Genomic DNA, 21,538 nt, shown 5'->3' on the forward strand with positions numbered 1-21,538 from the left:
CACACACAAAAATCACAAACTGAATTTTTCTCCCTTATTCAATTTCTATGACACTACAAAAAATGACAATTTATAAGTGTGAATTGTTAAAAAGTACTCAAATCAATATATTTCTGAAATAATAAATTTGTTCTCTTAAATCTTTTTTACTAATCATATACTTTACAACATCACAAGCACTTTTAAAGGCAAGATTTCCATTAGCCCTTTCCATTTTAACAATTCTTAAAATGTATTTGACAAGTAACAAATGTAGCAACCTAAATCATTTAACAGACAATTATCTCACATGATCATCTTATAAAAATATAAAATTTATTTCTTTCAAGAGAAAGTAAAACACACAGTTTGCAATACTCTATCCTCACTTCATCTTCGTGATATTATCATTTTCTGATACAACAGCTTATGTAACAATAATTATAACATGTTCTTCCATCAAGCCCCTGTCCATATATATTATTTTTCTTGATTCTATATTAATTCTAAAAATGTTTTTTCTCGATTCTAATATGCTGGTTATCTTACAAGATACCAGTACGAAGCATTTTAAAAGATTTTAAATGACTTGGTAAGGACCAAATATATGATATCAAATTAATGAGGCAAGCATTCAAACTAGTTTTGTGTACCTCTCAGGAGGTATCTAAACACAGCGCTTTCATTTATTCTGCTCATTCTTAAAAATTAGACAAAATTGTCCCAGAAGAGACAAAATGACTGTTAGGTCGTGCCCTTTCTCTCTAGCTCCTCCCTCTATTTAATGCGCAATTAAGCCAAGTGTTGTTGCTGCTGTTTTAATTTTGATGCTTCATCCATGAATGGTTTGACTCTCCTTCCACACACATAGACCTCTTCAATATTCCTATCATCACCTAAAAAAAATCAAATGTGAAAGAAGACATAGAAGTTAGTCGATAATATTGATAACTATTGAATACACAATTGTCACAGCTGTCACGTCTTTGTTGATTTTTATTCTTTATCAAATAAATACTATACCACCACCAAACATATGATACACATGACCTAGTAAATCATCTGAATTGATCATCATGCACCAAATTACAAAAAATAGAACACTAGAGGGCACTCTATCACATAGATGTGAGTAAATATTGATTGGGCAGTTGATTTCATTTGTAATAATTCTAAAAATATTTGTAATCTCATTGATAGTGATATATTTATTTGTTTCGTATATATGTACAAAATCTTGATTTATATGAATTGTGATTGTAAACTTATTGATTTGAAAGAGGAAGAAAATAAAATATTATTCAAAACAAAAAAAATTGATCTCTAGCACTCAGTGTTGTAATAAGAAAATTCTGGTACTAGATTAGAAATGAATGGGAGAACGTATATCAGTCTTATACCAATTACCGATAACGCTGAAGCTTTCTTGACACTCGTTATATATCATAAGAACATACCAACAACAAATTTATGTTGGTCCAAGGATGGTATACACATTGTGGAAGGAAAGAAACATAGTGAATGAAAATACAATCGAATGAGAAGAGAAAACTTTAAAATAAAAATCTGAAGCTCTGTATATTTCAAATTCATGCAGACCATTTACTCAGTAATAGAGCTCCCCCTCCCTCCCTTTCAATTTCTACCACTGCTCTGAAAATAATTTAAAATGATCTTACCAAGGAAGAGGAACTTTTGAATCATATCCTGGATCAAAGAACAAGGAGCAAAAAAGAAATGAACGGCAGAATCGGTGATGAAACAAAACAATTCTGTGATGAAGCCAGGAGCTTACATTCAAGAAGTAGTATTGTTATTGTTATTCTCAAGCACATTGGTAACAAATGTAGATTCCTTAAAACTGGCATGATGAGTATAATAAATTAAATAATAAACGATTCTGTTTCAGAATAATTCTTTAAACTTGCTTCTCAATTTTTGACCAAATTTGATTGATTGATATAACCATTCATTTCATTTCCATCATATATTCCTTTTTTAGAGAATTTTATTTTCGTTTTGAAAGACCATACACAAGCATGGTGTTCACCGTTCCCCATCCTAGCCCCGGAAAGCACAGCTAAATATCAAGCCTGCAATGGAATGTTTTGACAAACTCAGACCAAAATTACCTTCACTATTGATGTATCACATCTTGTACATTTAGAAAAGATTTTTTCAACTCACCTCAAGAGAGTCTCTGTATGCATCAGTTTGGAAGATATCAAATGGAGAGTCTTCTGTATCCATGGTGACAAGAAGGGCATCAAATTCCTTGCCCACTTCAAAGCTACCAACAATACTGTCTATCCCAAGAACTACATAAGACATCGAGACAAATGATTAAGTGATAATTAATAACAGGACTTTTTGAGTGAAATTTCTCTTCTGCAAGTCAAAAATATAATTTATCTATTCCAAATCAAACAGAAACGCTCACTGTGTCTAACGAGAACAAAAATGTGAAGATGTTATTCAGAATTATGAGTCCTCTGTATCTACAGTAAGCTGTATTGTTTAAAACTAATCCACTTCTAACACCTACATGTATGTTACCCATCCCAAGAACTACATGAACCATCAAATAGGAGAATATTACTCAATTGCAACAGAAGAGTTCAGAACAGTTTAATTCAGTTGCATATATTGATAGTGCAGGTATACCACAATTGTATGGAAAACCAGAGCTACCAGGTCTCGATCATTATGCGTGAGACTCGAGCATTTTGGACTCTTGTTCTTGTTCATCCCCTCAAATCTCTGTCTCACGCAACTATCACAGCCTATCCCCATATACATTGCACACAATGTCTGTGATCTCACTCAGATTCACAGAAAATCTCACCCATAGCTGGTCTTTGAACTTGGCATCTCTGGGAAAACCTGTTTGTGATGTTTAAACACAAATCTACAGTCCAAGAGAAGAAAACTACAATCTACATATATAAACAATGTTCATCTTTGGGAGACATTATACTGACTTCTTGTGATATGATAACGGGTGATAATCAAATACCAAATATGCAATATCACGCAGTCTACAGCAAATATTCACTTTTCTTGTCTCCTATGAACATTATCAGTATTTCACGGTATAAGCAGATGATACCTTTACTACCACCTAATGTTGCTAGCTGGAAGACTTCTCTAAAATCAAGGTGTTTATATGGACGGTCTGGTTGATGTTGTATACTCTGGACGTTTGATGCAGTGATGGTATCTCGGATGGCATCAAACATGGATGGATTGTAACCACCGGATACGTCTATCATGAACAAGAGAAATTAGACGTAAACTTGTCAGATATCAGAAAATAAAGGTCTCCAACAGTGTGTGAATGAGGTTCTATTTGTCACGCCACATCTATGAACCATATTCTGAGCAATTTGAGGATTTATGATTACAATCAATATCAAATATGGAAAGTTGATGGTGGCAGAATTTATCAAGAAAACATACACATACTGTCCCTTCAAGTGAGGAGCATTCATTATTCAGGAGATCATGCTCAGGTATGGAAGCTTTAATATGCTATCAACTTGTAGAGATGGCAAGATAATCTCACTATAATGTCATACATTTCATACCTCAACATAGCGAGATATCGTGTCTCACCATGTTGACACACAACTTTTCATACGTCAACTTAGCGAGATATCGTGTCTCACCATGTTGACATACAACTTTTCATACGTCAACTTAGCGAGATATCGTGTCTCACCATGTTGACATACAACTTTTCATACGTCAACTTAGCGAGATATCGTGTCTCACCATGTTGACATACAACTTTTCATACGTCAACTTAGCGAGATATCGTGTCTCACCACGTTGACATACAACTTTTCATACGTCAACTTAGCGAGATATCGTGTCTCACCATGTTGACATACAACTTTTCATACGTCAACTTAGCGAGATATCGTGTCTCACCACGTTGACATACAACTTTTCATACGTCAACTTAGCGAGATATCGTGTCTCACCATGTTGACATACGACTTTTCATACGTCAACTTAGCGAGATATCGTGTCTCACCATGTTGACATACGACTTTTCATACGTCAACTTAGCGAGATATCGTGTCTCACCATGTTGACATACGACTTTTCATACGTCAACTTAGCGAGATATCGTGTCTCACCATGTTGACATACGACTTTTCATACGTCAACTTAGCGAGATATCGTGTCTCACCATGTTGACATACGACTTTTCATACCTCAACATATCGAGATACTGTGTCTCACCATGTTGACATACAACTTTTCATACCTCAACTTAGCGAGATACTGTGTCTCACCATGTTGACATACAACTTTTCATACGTCAACTTAGCGAGATACTGTGTCTCACCATGTTGACATACAACTTTTCATACGTCAGCTTAGCGAGATACTGTGTCTCACCATGTTGACATACAACTTTTCATACCTCAACTTAGCGAGATATTGTGTCTCACCATGTTGACATACAACTTTTCATACCTCAACTTAGCGAGATATTGTGTCTCACCATGTTGACATACAACTTTTCATACGTCAACTTAGCGAGATATCGTGTCTCATCATGTTGACATACAACTTTTCATATGTCAACTTAGCGAGATATCATGTCTCACCATGTTGACATACAACTTTTCATACGTCAATTTAGCGAGATATCGTGTCTCACCATGTTGACATACAACTTTTCATACGTCAACTTAGCGAGATATCGTGTCTCACCACGTTGACATACAACTTTTCATACGTTGACTGGGAAAGATAGCGTATCTTGCCATGTGGACATACAATGTTTTGCAAGTCGACTTGGCAAGATAACATATTTCGCTTTGCTGACCTACAACTTTTCGCATGTCAACTTGGCAAGATAACGTATTACGCCATGTTGGCATACCACTTTTCAGATGTCACCTTGGTGCGGTAACGTGTCTCAACATGTCGACATACGACATGGCAAGATAATTTATCTTGCCATGTTGACATACAATTTTTGATAGATCTCAAAAAGTCAATGGCACTTATGCTTCCGTACTCAGATATACAAATTCTGGATTATGTCTTTAAACCTGCTTGAAGGATATGATGACACCAGTAACAACATATGTAATCAATGACAATTTATTTCACCTGCTGACAATACATTACTATTGAAACTCGACAATGAAACAATGTTAAAAAATACCTCGTTACAGTTTTTTATGATCTGATTCTACCATCTACATATACATATTTATGGTGAAAGGATCAAAGGACATACTCATAACTTGTTTTGAAGTACCGAGTTTGCATTTCACTCCTAAATAAATGAAAAGATTTAACAATGGCAAGTCAGATAAACTTTGACCTCACCTGTTCCCAGCCCAAGTTTAACACCACTTTCCTTCATCTTCCTACAGTCCATTACACCACTCCGTAATCTGATTCAAAGAAACACATTAAAAAGATGTTTTTAGAGTACAGGTAGTTTGTTCCTTTATGGATATGGTTTATGTAAAAAGGAGAAAACTTGTCACTTTGTACTACATATACATGTACATGCAGCTTTCAGCAAGTTGTGAGACAAATAATGATATAGAAATAATCATAGTTGTTCTTCGGCTCTTTTCTTCATCTTTGTTCCTTTGTATCCTTCAATTATTCCCTCTTTATACATCTTTTTTTTATTTTCACACTTGAAAAAATACCAGGGGGAGTTGTAGTTGTAGCAAATTATATAAATACTCTTTTTTGTTTTTCTTCATACAAATTACATCAGGCAATGTAATATACAAATAATCATTAATTGAAAAACAAGGGGGGCTGGCAACACTCTTGACCTTTGCAAATGACAACTGACAATTTATGTGACAATTTTACAAAGCTTGATGAACAAGTTTTGTATGAACGTGGCCACTGTTATGAGGAGCTTATAACAGGGTAATAATTCAAACATTAACAGCATCTAGAATTTCTGTGGCATCAATTTACACCATTAAGGATATCTTGTGATTCAAAAAGTTAACAGCATCTAGAATTTCTAGAGCATCATTTTACACCATTAATCAAACATATGTAATTGACTGTCTCCTGACTGAATCCAACCCAACATTAGATACTGGGTTAAATCCAATTAAGAGTCATATTCATTTACAGAAGATTATAATCTTATAACCTACTCTGCATGTTTTCAAGCACTCTTATGATACATGCAGTGGGTTAATTTTCAATGGAAGTGGTTCATGTGATAATTTATGACCAAAAAAAATTGGTAATTAAGAGTATTTCATTACAAGCAACCATGAATGTAACCTAACATCCTCAAAAGATAACTTATGTCAAATGAAAAAAAAAAAAACTTCCCCCAAAATGATTAATACCACAGGATATCCATGTCAAAATGGAAAGATAGAGAGGATAAAGGATACAGGAACTATAGTGGTTTAGGGAACAAATTAGGTCATTACAGAAATGCATGGCTGGTTATCAATTTTGGAAACCTCAGAAATGTACAACTTTGGAATCAGATGAGTAATTACTCAGAAAACCCACAAAATATCACCCACTCACATACATGAATTCTGTTCAAGCTTGCAAATCATCACTGCTCATTTTTGCTGCATATCAAAAACAACAATAAGCAACACCTACATAGTGCTTATTAATGGATCGTTTATGTGCATTGCATACAATTACCCCAGCTGTAGAACGGCTACCCCCAATCAGGGTACCCATTTCCTACACGTGGGTGGAGAGTGGCAGATGTAGATTAATGCCTTGCCAAAGGACAAGAGCGCTGTGGTGGGATTAGATCCCAAATCTTGTGGTTCATTGTCCAGAGACTATTCATGAACTGATCAAAACGATATGAATAAATGCATGTCGATTTGTATTCCAAGACACATACAATTGTTAAAAAGGAACTTACGAGAAGTTTGAGCATGCACAATGTGACATGGCGGAGCCTCTATCTTTGAAAGTCTGGATTTCTTCATCATCTAAGTATATACAGTGTGCCATCAGAGTCTAATAAAAAGATTTTAAAATATTTCATCATTAAGTCAAATCTGAAGTTTTATGGGTTAATCTCTAGAGTGGTGGTGGTACAAAGAAACCAGCTGTTCTATTGCACTTGGCCTCTGTCTTGGATCCAACTTAAATAAATAGATCATTATCATTCAGTATTCACTCAAAAATTATTTTCCCTCTCATGCATTTTTTTAATAATCAGACATAACAGGAATACCTAATGACATAATTACAAATTAATGCATATATTTATGACCAGTAGTTAAAAACTTCCGTTACATTGCACATTTGGAGAGATTAACATACAAATACCGGTAATGCATATTAAGTGTGAGTGTGGTAGTTCTGATGCAGCCAACTCATGGACATTTCTTTACATGGTGTGTCAAGCACAATGTGCTAGGGCAACATGATTCTACAAAAGAGTATAAATATCCAAGATGCATTAAATTGCCACTAATATCACAAACTTAAACTGGTACATGATTAATTTTTTTTTTTAATAAACCCAGTTGGCAGTATGAATGACATGGGGGATCCCTCCATATCAATTTGTTGTGTACAAAAAACGCTCCTCTTATAAGGCATAGAAATGGGACGTTTAACGCACAGTCACTAATACGCGCCGCTGTCTTCGCATCGTGCAGGCAGTCTACGTGTATAGTGGCGGGCTGCTACATTGCAGTGCAGGGGTGTTCAACTTACATATCGTGAGCGCACTCAGCTGCGTGTTTTCACTTCTTCTCCTTTCTCTCCTTTTCTTGTCATTTTTCCTCGCATTACTTGTTTTCATAAATTTCCCTCTCACTTTCCTTGTTTTCTCACTCCCTTCAGTTTTGTAACTCTTCTTGATCACTTGCATTCATTGGCACACCCCCCGGTCAAAAATGGTACGGTCCTATCCAACATACACTCAAGTCGTCGCTGTACGAATAATGAAAACGTGCAAAATTCTTCACGCGCTGCGTTGCCTAGCTATGCGTGTGTACTGTGTACTATACTGTGTACACACAATGCCATCGGCTGAACCCGCCAAACTATAGTGACCAATTGCAAAAGCTTTTGCAAATGTGAAAAGTGACAGAGGTTTTTTTTATCCAATCAAAATCATTCTTAGGTATTCGCAATCTACAGCATTTTCTGCAAAATGTCTTTTTTTGATAGGGTCTATTGTGACGTAAATATTTTTTTATAACAATGTGAAGTCGCACCAAACGTTTCGTTTCCCGCACTTGCCCATTGGCTCATGTACAAATGGATTTCCAAAATCATCAAGAAAGGTTCCAAAAACCTCAAAAGTGACAGAACTTAATTTGACTAAAATTAAATGAAAATCATATCATGTTCAAGGTGAGAATCTGCTTTACTCTATTCTGTTTTGAAAGATCACTTTGTTGACGCGTTTGGGAGATATCTTAGCAAATCCCTCAAAAACGGCGTATTTTCTATTATTCTCCATAGGGAAATAATTTAAGACGCTACGCACTGCAAAAAAGGAGCGCAAACAAATTGATATGCAAATGCAGTGTTGCATGCTATATTATATACACAAAGCTGCATCCATAATTCAAGGCTGTAGTTTGTGTATATTTTATATTGGCTTCATTAACATACTTGAATCAATATTTCATTATTATACTGCAGTGACAATAGCATACCTTATCAGTCATGAGTCCACACTTATCATATACGTCTGTGTAGTTCTTACAGTCTGGATAAAATTCTAATACTGTCTTGACCTCATCTCGATTCTCTGATATATGACTCTAGAAAACCACGAGAAACAATTTATACTCGTTAATCCATTATAGATGACAACTGGATAGGTCCTTTACAGGCCTATATGCTAGAAATAACTTTATTGCATTTCACCTGCATACATGAGGGGGTTCAAGTCACAGATCACTCTTGATTCAATACTAGAGCATAAGGCCATAGTTAGCTCAGATACAGCGATCAACCTGCCAGATATATCCAGTCATCTTCAATCTTTTCACCAAATAATCATTAAAATGTACATGTACATGTATGCAATCTAAAGTTCATACATTTATACAGTTTTATGAGCAAAGTGCATAAAAATCTGATACTCATTAACTAGAGCAGAAGATCACCCAACTTCAATGGATGTTCAGGTTCACCTGATATCCTATTGATCATACCAGGAGAATTTCATTTGTATCTGAGGTAAACAATGCAAGGGCCTAATGATCCCAGCTATTCCCTGTCTGCGATCCCATAGCAGTAAAATCAGACACAGGGAACTCCCATTGCTTTCAAATGTGAATGTGTGCATATCTAATTTGATTTGAATTCAATTTGTTTTCTTCTGTGTTCTTAAAGGTCCCCATAATTTTCCATTACTTAGCAAAAAATATTATAGAAACATTTTTTTTTACAAAAGATCGTTTCATTGCTTTTTAGATACCTCACACCAATAAGACGTCTAAAAAAGTTCTACATGAAATCACGTTCATACAATACAGTGCGCAGGGAATGTCACTCTGCAAACTTTCGGTAATTCCAAAACATTGTACATATCAATTATTTGGTGCATTAAAACATACTTTTCCTGATCACTATATTGAAGCTCTATTCTAGAGTTATTCTCAAAAACAAATCTAAACTTTAATCTATACAATTTTTTTATTCTACAAAACTAATAATTGGAGAAAGTAGATTAAAAACCATGACCTTACCTGCACACGTAGATTGTGTTTTTTAGCAAGCTCTCCCAAACCCGTCATTAGCTCTCTGCTACAGGAGATAGCAAACCGAGGTGTAATGATTGGAGCAATGAGGGGATTGTTTAGATCTTTTATCTTCTCTATAAACCTAAAACAAACATGAAATTAAAAAGATGTCATACCAAATGCTGAATCATGGTGCTAACAGATTAAGGACAGAACATAAAAATGAAAGCAAAGTATACTAATGCAATGGGTCACTATAAAGTTTTATTTCAATTCGATGAAATAAAAGCATTTTATGTGAACCTCGACCATATCTAAATTTCATAGGTGAAGATTACAATATGATCAACCCCTTGTACATCATCTGTAAACATGTACACATCTTTGCTGTAAACAGGATTCTTGTTTCATACATACATTACAATAATTTTTTATCATTGTTCACACTTTCAAAAATACTAAATTTAAATCAATCATCCCTTGTTTTGATACTTCAACTTTCTCCTGCTGAACACTAAATGAATCGTTTAAATCTATTCTCTTGCAAGAATAAGCACACCATATGGTAATTAATCATTTTAAGAATTAATATTATTACCAAAATAAAACCCAACCTTAACACAGTCACCATACGGTGAAGCATAATGATTTGCATGTAAATGATAGATCATCTGTTCATTCACGTCAATACTCAAAACACCACTCAGGATTTTGAATTAACAGTTTAAATATTCAGTACTTTTTCTAATTCTTTAAAATCAAGCTTAATTGTCACAATTTCAACTTGGATCTGATCTACACATAGCACATTAAATTAAATACATCTAACTTTGTGCAAACAATGAAGATCACCAACACAGATAAGCACATGTGGGCCAATGTATTATTGTCGCTTGGAAAGAGATCTGACACCTGATTATTTTGCTAATTTTTCAGCAATTTCAATTTAAACCAGAAACATTTGGCATATTTGTTTTTAAATTCAAACACACTATTACCACTTTTCTGGTCATTTCATTGGATTCTGTTTGAGCCTGTTTTGAGACCTTCACCACAACTAACATTCAGATTCATTATAAACAAATACATTACACATTAAAATAGTTGATCACACATTAAAATTTGATCAATACATTACGCATTGAAATTCTTAATTTGATCAGACATTACTACTCACCATTCTGTGTCTTTCAAAGACTGTTCAAGTGTTTCTACATAATTTGGAGGAGAATTCTGATCTGCATTCACTTTTCCTATAAATGCCCTTTGACCCAGATCAGCTGGAAATATATTTAAACAAAAATAACACAAAATGACTGAATAATGTACACCAGTATATACTTTTATTAGAATGAACATACTCTTAACTCATTTCCTGAATGCAATTCACTTCAATTAAAAAAAATTGTCTCTATTCATATGCAAACATAATGTACATGTAAATATTTACAATTTTGTGGATGGTAGCCAAAGATTGGGTATTCACATTTACATGTTAAAGAGCACAAGATATAAACTTAAAATACTATTAAAATCTGAAATAATCAAAACTCTATCTTGGGCACAAAAAAAAAGTTACAATCAAAATAACACAGAAAAAATTGGTAAAAATAACTACTAGCACTATTCAATATCACTTCTATTCAATCCTTCCTTTTCTATACAAATATACAAGGCTTTAGTACAAGTTCTGAAACTTACCCGCAATTTCTGCCAACCTCAGAGAAGACTCCTTGTGAATTGTTGCGAAATAAGACGCCGTCGTTGTTCCACATCTTAGTGTCCTCCTCTGAAGAAAATAAACACAATCCTTGTATCAAAGGTGCACATACAGGATATTCTTAAATAACATCAGTAAATTAAGTCTCAATAAATTTCTTTCAGTTCTAAATCACATTTTAATCAACCCATATTGCATTCAAGCACAAAGCCTATAGATGATCAGGCCATATAAAGGCCTCGACTCCAGCTCTATGATCCTAAAATTCATAATAAATACGAAATTTACAATAATTTGTATCATACAACCTGGTCTACGTAGTACAGTCACATATGGAAGGCCAGCCTAGACTTTGGTTCAGTTATGAATGTTGATACCTTAACATGGTCAAAGTCCATTGACATCAAATTACCTTTCACCTTGATTCTTATCTTAATATTTATGAAAATTGATGAGTAATACTTGATCACCCTTAGGTTTCATTTAAAAAAGGCCTATACTATAAAAGTTTTGTTTGCATTTTGAAAACTATTTTGTTGCTGCCATCGCCATTTGAAAAGTGATCCAAGTTGCCCTTTTGCTACGCAAAAATCATGAGCCTATGAAAAATACTGTAATTCTCAATTTTCAATCTGAACCATTTTTACAATGAATGAAGATAATATCTTGTTACCTAGGAATAGTTAGTCTGGAAACCCCCATGGCAATGCTGACTTAATGTTTTCAAAATCATTTCTAGTCCACTAAGCATCCATAAATAATCAAAGCTTTTGATTTGAACTTACTGAGTGCAAACTGACATTTAGATGAATAGAACATGGTTCTGCATTTCATGGAAGCTTTTTGGTATTATACTTCACATCGATATGTGTAATACATCAGTGGATTTCAAAGTTACTACAGCATTTTTTATATGACACCATTGCAGACTTGAAATGTACTGCAGATCTATAATTATAATTAATCTACTGCAATGAAAACATATTTGACAAATTAATGAAATGTAGTAGATTTATGAAAATAAAGACTGAGTGAAAGACAGAAATCAAATTTGTATTTAAATGGTATGTGCCACTGAAATATTCAGCTCTTACCAGATATATGTAACTAATCATTTGTACAGATGCAGCTGATGAGTTTTATAGAAAAGTGGCCCTATAAATTCTAATCATCAACATTCCTCACAATCAAAGACATAATACACTTGACGGTCAAGCTGCATATCTTTGTTTTTCACAAATAACTTTATGATCTGAAATGCAGTGATGTCAATGTGCACTTGTTACACTCTCAACCTACATGTAGTTATTAAAACAAATACATTTCATTTAGATGGGTCCATCAACACATACTCACCACCACTTTATTATAGGCGTAAGTAGCAAATTCCAGATCACTGAACTTGGCTTCCGTTGGAAAGGTGTATCTATTTAGCCAATCAAGTAAAGGAAGATCTAGGGCAGTGCCTGTATAGACGTACTGGGGTGCGTGGATGTGCGTGTCGATCAGACCGGGCATCAGAAACTGACTGCATTCAAAATACAGAGAATGATATGTCAACCGGTCTTATCTCTGAATACAACTAAAGCTTAAGTATTACCGGTGAGTATTCTATAATAAAGATCAGTTGCAAAAGAGGGTGCAGATATTGAGCATGACCCCCATGACAAAGATTATGCTGTAACCATTCATCTTTACAAACTTTGTTATATTTCATTTCCAATTTATTTCAAAACATCAGAATTCCAATAATGTAATATGAGCTAAATCAGCTGATACTACATGTACTATGACTAACATGGGACAGTCAACATTTACACTAAGAGCTGACAATCACAATTTTTGATGAGTCCATTTCTACAACATTGACAAATTATGTATTCATTTCACAATTCAACAAGTCAATACATGTCTTTCCCTCATTCGAAACAATAGTGAAGGATCAGATCAAAGGTTGGCATTTTGCCTCCCCTTTGTAAGATATAATTTCTTCCAATCTAAATCTGCCTGTCATTTTTTGGTCAGGAATATATGCATTTTGGGGGATGGATGGGATATAAAATTACACATTTCTCATAGATATATATATTTGATCATTTTTTTTTCCTCAAAACCTAACGTGTAACAAACCGGAAGCATAATGCATTTCCAAATAAATCAAACAGTGATTTCCATTCACAATTTGCTCTGCAGCAATCTTCAGTACTTGCTCTGGGTAAAACTAGATTCAAGTTTCTTGAAACATACAGTATGAAAATAAGCACCCATTGATTGGCCCTATAAATGTTAGGGAATGTTTACAGTATATTCAGTTGTGTGATATTTACCACGATTGTATACATGTACCTTGATCATACAATACAAGCATACTTACTATTTTGTCAAGCATTTGACACATCCTTTAGGAAGACAATGTTGATCCAAAACTTTTTGTAAATCCTCTTTGTGCTTCACAAATATTATCTATTGAGAGTGTAATCATACAGAGAAAAAAAATGTTAAAAAAACCATCAAATCTGTTTCAGTTTTGCATTTGAAGATCAACTATTTCTTGCACAACTTATTTCAAATATAATAATGTAATTAGGTGATCTGTCAATCGACAGATCAACTATTAATTTCGTAAGAATTTTCTTTTTTATATATTATTTCTTAACTTTTATTTTCCACCCTTTCTTGTTACCATAAGATCTCCAAATCTACATCATCAATTATCTTCTAAATATCATCAGTCTGGATGAAACCAGTTCAAGGTCAAAAGGTCATCATGACGTCATCTAGACGCCATTTTGTAAAATCACATAATCATATCTTCATAATCAATTATCAAAAATTAACAATATTCACATCACATTAACTTCAGGTCGAGGGTCAACTGCCCATGTCATCAAAGGTCATGTAAAGGTCACGACGTGCGCGTACGCGCGCGTCAAAATTTTAAAATGCTCAAAATCACTTTTTGACCAAAACAGAGTACGAATCAGGTCATTTTAAGCATTTCAAAAATTTGCGCGCGCGCACGGTTACGCGCGCGTTCTCGCGCGTAACGGCACCATAAAACATAAGATCGCCATTTTTTTTCATATCAATGCACCGATAATATAATTCTGAACAATTTGATACCTTGATCAACCTTCTACGACAAGTAATAAAGGAATTAGCCTCCATCAAAGTTTACAGCACGCGCGCGTGCGCACTAACCATAGACAATATATGTGCAAAAACATGCCTATACAAAATTCATTACAGCTCTTAAGGTAGTCCGTTGACCCCCATTTTTTTTTTCATATTCGAATAGAGTATGGATGGGAGATGTGATTTCATGTCACATTTGACCCGAAATTTTATCATGATGTCATCAAAATGGCGTCGGAACTCAAAATTCCCATTTTGCTACTTATGACGTCATCATAATTATGCAAATTTGACTCTAACTCTGTAAATATTGGTCAATTTTCGCTCAGTTTTTAATATGTTGTAGCTGGGAACATGCTCTTCTTAATTTGATGGGTTAATTCACTTTTAAAGGAATGGATCATCCTGAAAAATGGCAAGTTATAGAGGCATGTCATTTTCGCTCATTTTGTGTGCAATCTCTATGGGAAATGACTTTTTCTCAAAACTGGATTTTACATTCCTCTATTTCGCGAGCCATATCTCCATTTCTGTTTGTTGGTTTTCTCTGAGCTTTGAGTATGTTGTAGCTGAGATTGTAAGCTATCACAAGTGTGGTCTCCATTTTCCAATCAGATGCCGGGATCATGTCCGTATTTCACTTGCAAAATTGGATTTCAGATCTTCTCGTTTTGCTTATGTGTTAAGTCTATGTGAAGCGTGTAGCTCAATGGGTAAGGCATCAGACTTGCGTCCTTAGGGTCCCGGTTCGAACCCAAAAGTGGACATGAATTTTTTTTTCTTTTCAACATTTCACAAATGTTCCTTAATCACCATTACAAGGTATATAAGTTCAAATATCGCACAATTAAGTAGATTAAAATCGTTTTTAATAAGCCTATAACATGTACAATGTGTATCGCCTACACCTACATGTATTTCACATATTCTCATTTCCCTCTTTTTCAAGAGTATTCAACATATTCTTTTCGTAAGAAAAGTTCAGTTTTCATCATGATGATCATATTTATCTCAATAAACATGCAGATTGTCTTCGTGTTCATAAAATCAGAGACAGATCACCTAATTCATCCTCATGACGAATTAAAATTCTAGTTTTGTATATTGTAACTGAATTTTATACGTTTATTTTTGTTTGAGGTGTTGAAAATCATACTTTTTATACTCTTGTCAATACTTCCTAACACAATCAAGTGGACAATAAAAAAAATCTGAAAATTGATTGTACAGCATGTTCAACAAAAAATGCTATTGGTATTTTAAATGAGCATAAAAATGTGAAAATTACCACATCATATTGCACATAATTTCATAATTGTAAACTGGCATTTGTTTTTATACAAATGGTTTAAATTTTATGTGATATGGTCCAATGAACGCAGAGATATGAGCGTTCTATCAGCAATCATCAGAAAAACTTTCAGTCCAAGTTTCATTATTGCATTGAACAAAGAACATAGGCCAAGAAAGTCTTTATTCACTCATATTTATTTATTTTTATTTTTTACATTTCTGGTCCATAACTTGCAGGCCAATACTTAAATTTTGAAAAAGAAATGGAGGTAAAAGAAAATTGGCATGATATTTTTAATCAAACATTGTATCTTTAATCAAACATTAAAATTATACTAAACAGTAACTACAAGGAAATGAATTAAAGTATTTTTTAATCCATGATGTCATCTTATTATGTCAAAGTTCCATAATAAGTGTCGCTTAACACATGGATATAAACTAAATATACAAGAATTTCTATTCACTAGAGAGTTTTGAATGAATAGGTCATCCCCAAGTCATGAACAAAAGATAATCTTTGCAGATTTACATGTACACCTATTGCTGAAGGTGAATAAATATAATTTGCAAGTCAATATACATGTAGATAACAAATCATCAGAAAACCCTTCAATCCAAATTTCATTATTATTAACAAATCATTGAGTTGGCCATGATAATGTATAAAAATTGACATTAAATCTACATTTCAAGTAATTAGCTGAAATGACTGTCATTCTGATATTTCTATAATAAAATGAGCAAATAACCACAAAAACCTGAAATTCATGGCACATCCTTCACCTCTCTTTATGAACGAGATATTGAGTACTATTAATAGATTGCGTGAGCCAGTCAATAAAACTTTCCTACCGTATCAAATTGGTCAGAGTTTTGTAAGAATAAGCTGTCAACAAAATCATCAAATAAACTAGAATAGATTCATCAATCAAATGTGAACTGAAGCTTGGAAAATCTCACAAAGGTGTACAATTCAAAATAGCTCTAGCATTCATTCATTTATTGATACTCATCAAACGGTTATGAACACTGCTTTGTTAAAAAGGGTAGGTTTTGGAACCATTTTTATTGACTTTCTCCATTATTGCAGTCAACTTGTCTGCAACCCATATTTGTTTTTGGGTTGTTTTTTTTTCTTAAAAAAAGCAGTCATGCCCGAGACCTTCAATGTGGTCAAGGGATACATGTGGCAAGACTAGAAAGTAATGCCATTTCACATTGATTGTGTAAAATTATCAGTGAATAGATAACCCTTACAACATCTGTATGTTGAAATTTCATGACAAGGACCTGACTTATTCATTTAAATTGTAAAACAATTAGTGGTGCATATCATCTTCATCTGGAAATTCCAGATGTACTCAAGTAGGTCTTGTGCAGAGTTTATTCATTTACATAATGATATACCTGAAAGTATGAAACTAATACTATATGGTTCATTTGGTGAAGTTGATAACTTTACATTAATCTGTCTTTTCTTGTTAATTAAGCCGTGAAAACTATTCAACATCAATGTCTTCATATTCACGATTCTGGTCTCATTTGCGATAATTTCTACCAATAAATGTTCAAAACCTATTGCGCCATCTTGAGAGCAATTCAATCACATTCTAGTTTAGCAATCGAGTTATGAGAATCGTATCAGAAAGTTTGCGAAATTTGAAAATAATAACCACTGCAAGCCCCCCCCCCAAAAAAAAACATAAACAAACAAAATTGGTTTAAATAGGGACAGTTGGCAGGTACATGTATGGCAACCTCGCAATGTACATGTACCATTTGTGTAATCCACTGAATGATCTTAGTCCCCCTCCCCTTCTACAGTATGGCAGACATGTTGGTTGATTATCTTATTTGAAGTCAGACTGAATGAATAATAATCTTCATGACTGATTTTCAGTTATTGAAGAAATATTTAGAATCCGAACTTAATAGGCCTATCTGCTACATTTTGATGGGTGCATCCCAGACTTCCCAAAGCATTCCCACAACAGGCCTCACATATATTTATAAACTCAATATCACCTCATTCAACTGGCTGATGATAATGGATGAATCTCCTTGAAATGTTGCAGAACATTTCTTTTAACAGTAAGTTTGGATTCTTGACTTATAAATCTACATAATATAAACAATTCACAAAGTAAACTTTCTGTATTTGTTTCTGTATCAAGGTCAGCTCAGTAGGAATCCTTTCCTCTTTTTCTGAAATGAAGATGTACAAATAAAATCTATGCCAATCAACCAATCCCTCGCCAAGGACCAGCCTTTGTGGGCAGCACAGACCTTCGGATCAAACAATCTCATTCAAAAAGATCAATATTCCATGACCTTTCCATTGCACAATGGGCCTTCATGGGTCTAGCTCCCACAATGGGAGCTTCTCAAAATGGAAGTCTGTTGAACAGGTTTATCCCTTTTTAAATAAATAAAAAATGTTCTATTTTATGACAGCAGGTTATAATGTAGCAGAGCCTCCAGATCTATCAAACTGAGAATTTACTAAAGTTATATTCATCAGACTAGAATCAGTTGGAAATGGGTCATTTTTCATTCAAATAAAGAAACAGCCCTAATTGTGTTAACACTTTTGTTGTAAATGTAAATGCTATATGTATGATGGGACATTTTCAAAAAAATATTCAGATTTTAGCCTTTATATGTTGACTATGGTGGAAATATAATCATATGTGAGTAGCAAAAAACCCTTTGTCCTTTGTTGAATACTGGCCTACTGCTCAACATATAGGCCTCTACTGATTTGATTCTTGCAGTTTAATTGTGTTGTTTTGGTATCACTATCACCTTTATTTGATTTGCTTTGCTGTTTTGTTGAAATGAAATAAAACTTTCTTAATTTCATTTTGTTTTGATCTCTGCATGCACACCTAAATATCATGTCAGGGTTGTACTTTTTTCTAAATTGCCATTGATAGGAATGTCTGACAATGCAATCTGAAAATGTTTTACTATATAACAGCTTCTAATAATTTAGATTGTATGCTATCTATATTGCTATTCCATGCAAAGATATTTCCAATACTGAAGCAGAATCAATCAGGCAAAAGGTCACGCATAAACAATCTTCTCCTGACACCATTATATTCTTTGAATAAATGTGTCTGGAAGTTGAATACATGGATCAATGCCTTGCTTGGAGGCACAACAAAATATTCATTCATATATTTGGCTTGCTATAGACTTCAGCCAGTATTCACTGAAGAAATCATTGTACAGTAGGCCTATATGTAGACAGGAATAACAATTGTTTCTGCAATTGCCGACATTTCACCATCATACGTGTGCTCTGAGCGTCATTCAGCGGAACAACCAATTGCACAGAGACTGAAGCTTTTGGTCTAGCCTGTATTATAAAATACTACGTCGGGTATATGTAGTATTAGACAGCTGGAAGCTGTCTGTTTCGGGGACTTTTAACATTAATTTTTTTCTTTTTATTATAGCCGCCATTAGGGGTTTAACAATACAAATTCCCCCCAACAAGGCTCATCGATTTTTGTCTTTATTCCATAAAAATATATAAAAAGAACTGGACCAAAATAAAGATTATTATACAGAATTGGCCCGAAATGTACCAAAATGGGGAAAAATAAACTCAAAAGGACAAAAAAACAGTGGCTTACTTCGGCTGTCGGGCAACTCCCACTTCCCTGGTTTATCCGAACTTAATAAACATATATGTACAGTACATGGCTATTGAGTCCCTGTACAGATCGAGTTAGAACTTCGGTCTCTGTATTAAATTGGTGAGTGGAGCCAACAGAGTTCAGCGAAACAACCAATAAAACAGAGACTGAAGCTTTTGGTCTTATGTAGTATATGATTGTAACATGCTTGACAACATGTCTTACATTAATAAGGGTCAGTGTTAAGTGAACACTAGTAGCTTGCAGCCTTATACAAGCCTTGTCTCAGCAAGAAACCTATGCCCATCTTTTAACTAATTTCGTTTTAATGGCCACATTGGATTTGGAACTACACTGTAAAATGAAAATATCAGTGATTGGTGTTTAAAGAAAGATTTCAAGCCCGGTTAATTGAGTGAAAAATTATGATGCTTGAAGAATATATATTCACATGCCTTACATCTATTACAACTTTGCATGTTTCAATAAATCAATATCACAGAAAATGACCTAACTTCATAGTTCAACATTAACCAGCGCAGTGAAGACGAGCGACGATGTGCCTCTGCTCTGCAGTGACCGTCTGTTTCGGTATTTTTTGAAGTTCAGAATTAAACAACAGTACGGTACCAGGATGTATTTTCAATACACTTTTTCAAACCCCTTGACTTGAGATGAATCACAAAAGAAAATATACCAGTAGTGGTTTTAAGGTTTTCTCTGAATTCTCTCAGTTCTCTATTAGTATTACCAGCATGACCAGTGGCAGAGGAGGATCCGGGTCGGTGCCCGGGGGGGGGCACTCAGTATATAATGCATAGTGGGTATGTGCCACGGAGGGGACCCCCATTTTTACACTCAAATTTCCGTTCCAAGGCATAGCATTTCTGCCTTGTTGAGAAAAAGAACAAAGAAAGCCGCTCCAAGGCAAAGCATTTTATTCCTATCGAGAAAAAAGAAGAGAGAAATCCGCTCCAAAGCTTCGCATATTTTTCGTTCTGCCGCTCCGATCGCGTTGAATGAGCTGCAATTTTGGTGAAAAGCGGTCGCAGAGCTCCCCGGCGGAGGCCGCGCTAGCTGCATCATGCACGCATGACCGTTCCGTAGGGATCATACGCGCTCACACGCTGGCGATCCGTTCCAAGGACCACCGTTTTCACAAACATTTGTCGTTCCGAAGCCCGTTCCGAGGACCCTCCTTTTTAGTTACAATAAGCCCGCTCGAAGGCCCCCGTTTTTTGTCTCGCCCGCGGCACACCCCCACCACTTTTTTGGTCGAGTGCCCCCCCCCCGGGGTCGGTGCAGTAATGACAAGAACTTCGCAATGATACGTGCGAGTGGCCCATTCTGCATTCTGAACCTGTAACTACATGTCTTGCATGCACAGAGTGCACTCATCCACTCGCTGAGAATCTTACCTTCCCCTTCTGCACACCAATAACTTGATCTTGAAGTATAATCATCGGTGATGCATTTGTAGAGTGCACCAACGTGCCACAAAAGACCACCGTGTCGCCATTGTCGTTGGAGATGATTTTCTCAGCCATTTTCGAAATGATTTATTCGCTCAACCTCAATTAAGCCAGATACTGAGATAGCACTTAGCAAATACAGGCTGCTGGTAGCATGTGTAGCAGCGTCGCTATACCTTCGCGATTAACCCACTGAACTAACTGCAACACAACACGGTCAACGCAACGAGCACTAGCGGAGCGAACTATGCTCACAATCCAGCATCCAGACAACAACGTGTCGTCGTGAGCGCAAGCCCCAGTATAGCGTTAGCCAAGGCAGGGGTGAAGCCCCACCAAGTCCCATCCATTATCTTACATTTTGCCCACTTAACTCATATTTTACAACTGTTGTAGCAAATGCTGATGTATACAAACAACTTAAAAAGGAATATTGGTACAGAAGAAGGGCAATTGAGGGAGGGGGGGGGGGGGTTCAAGCTGTACACAGTCAAAGGCGTGGAGAGGGTGTGAAGGGGGTGTGTCCCAAATGGACCGAATCTGTTGGCTAATTATTTTGGTCATCGATAACGACTCGGCTGAACA

At 35.1% G+C, this 21,538-nt stretch overlaps 1 protein-coding gene across 2 annotated transcripts; it reads right to left on the minus strand.

Moving 5' to 3' along the window:
• Positions 1–702: 702 nt before the first annotated feature.
• LOC121411349 (guanine deaminase-like) lies at positions 703–21,212 on the minus strand. 2 transcript variants are annotated; one of them, XM_041604022.1, is made up of 13 exons: positions 20,900–21,208; positions 13,778–13,866; positions 12,760–12,931; positions 11,385–11,472; positions 10,861–10,963; positions 9,690–9,825; positions 8,649–8,756; positions 6,890–6,987; positions 5,335–5,402; positions 3,089–3,244; positions 2,167–2,297; positions 1,659–1,686; positions 703–875 (listed from the first exon to the last, which is right to left on the minus strand). In XM_041604022.1, exons 1-13 carry the CDS (start codon positions 21,026–21,028, stop codon positions 772–774), a joined length of 1,410 nt encoding a protein of 469 aa, XP_041459956.1. In that variant the 5' UTR covers positions 21,029–21,208; the 3' UTR covers positions 703–771. The 2 variants fall into 2 exon arrangements, with proteins under 2 accessions (XP_041459956.1, XP_041459957.1); XM_041604023.1 differs by lacking the exon at positions 2,167–2,297 and having other exon boundaries at positions 20,900–21,212.
• Between the last annotated feature and the right edge of the window lie 326 nt (positions 21,213–21,538).

Source organism: Lytechinus variegatus, chromosome 3, assembly GCF_018143015.1.
Source record: "Lytechinus variegatus isolate NC3 chromosome 3, Lvar_3.0, whole genome shotgun sequence".
NCBI classification, from domain to species: Eukaryota; Metazoa; Echinodermata; class Echinoidea; order Temnopleuroida; family Toxopneustidae; genus Lytechinus; species Lytechinus variegatus.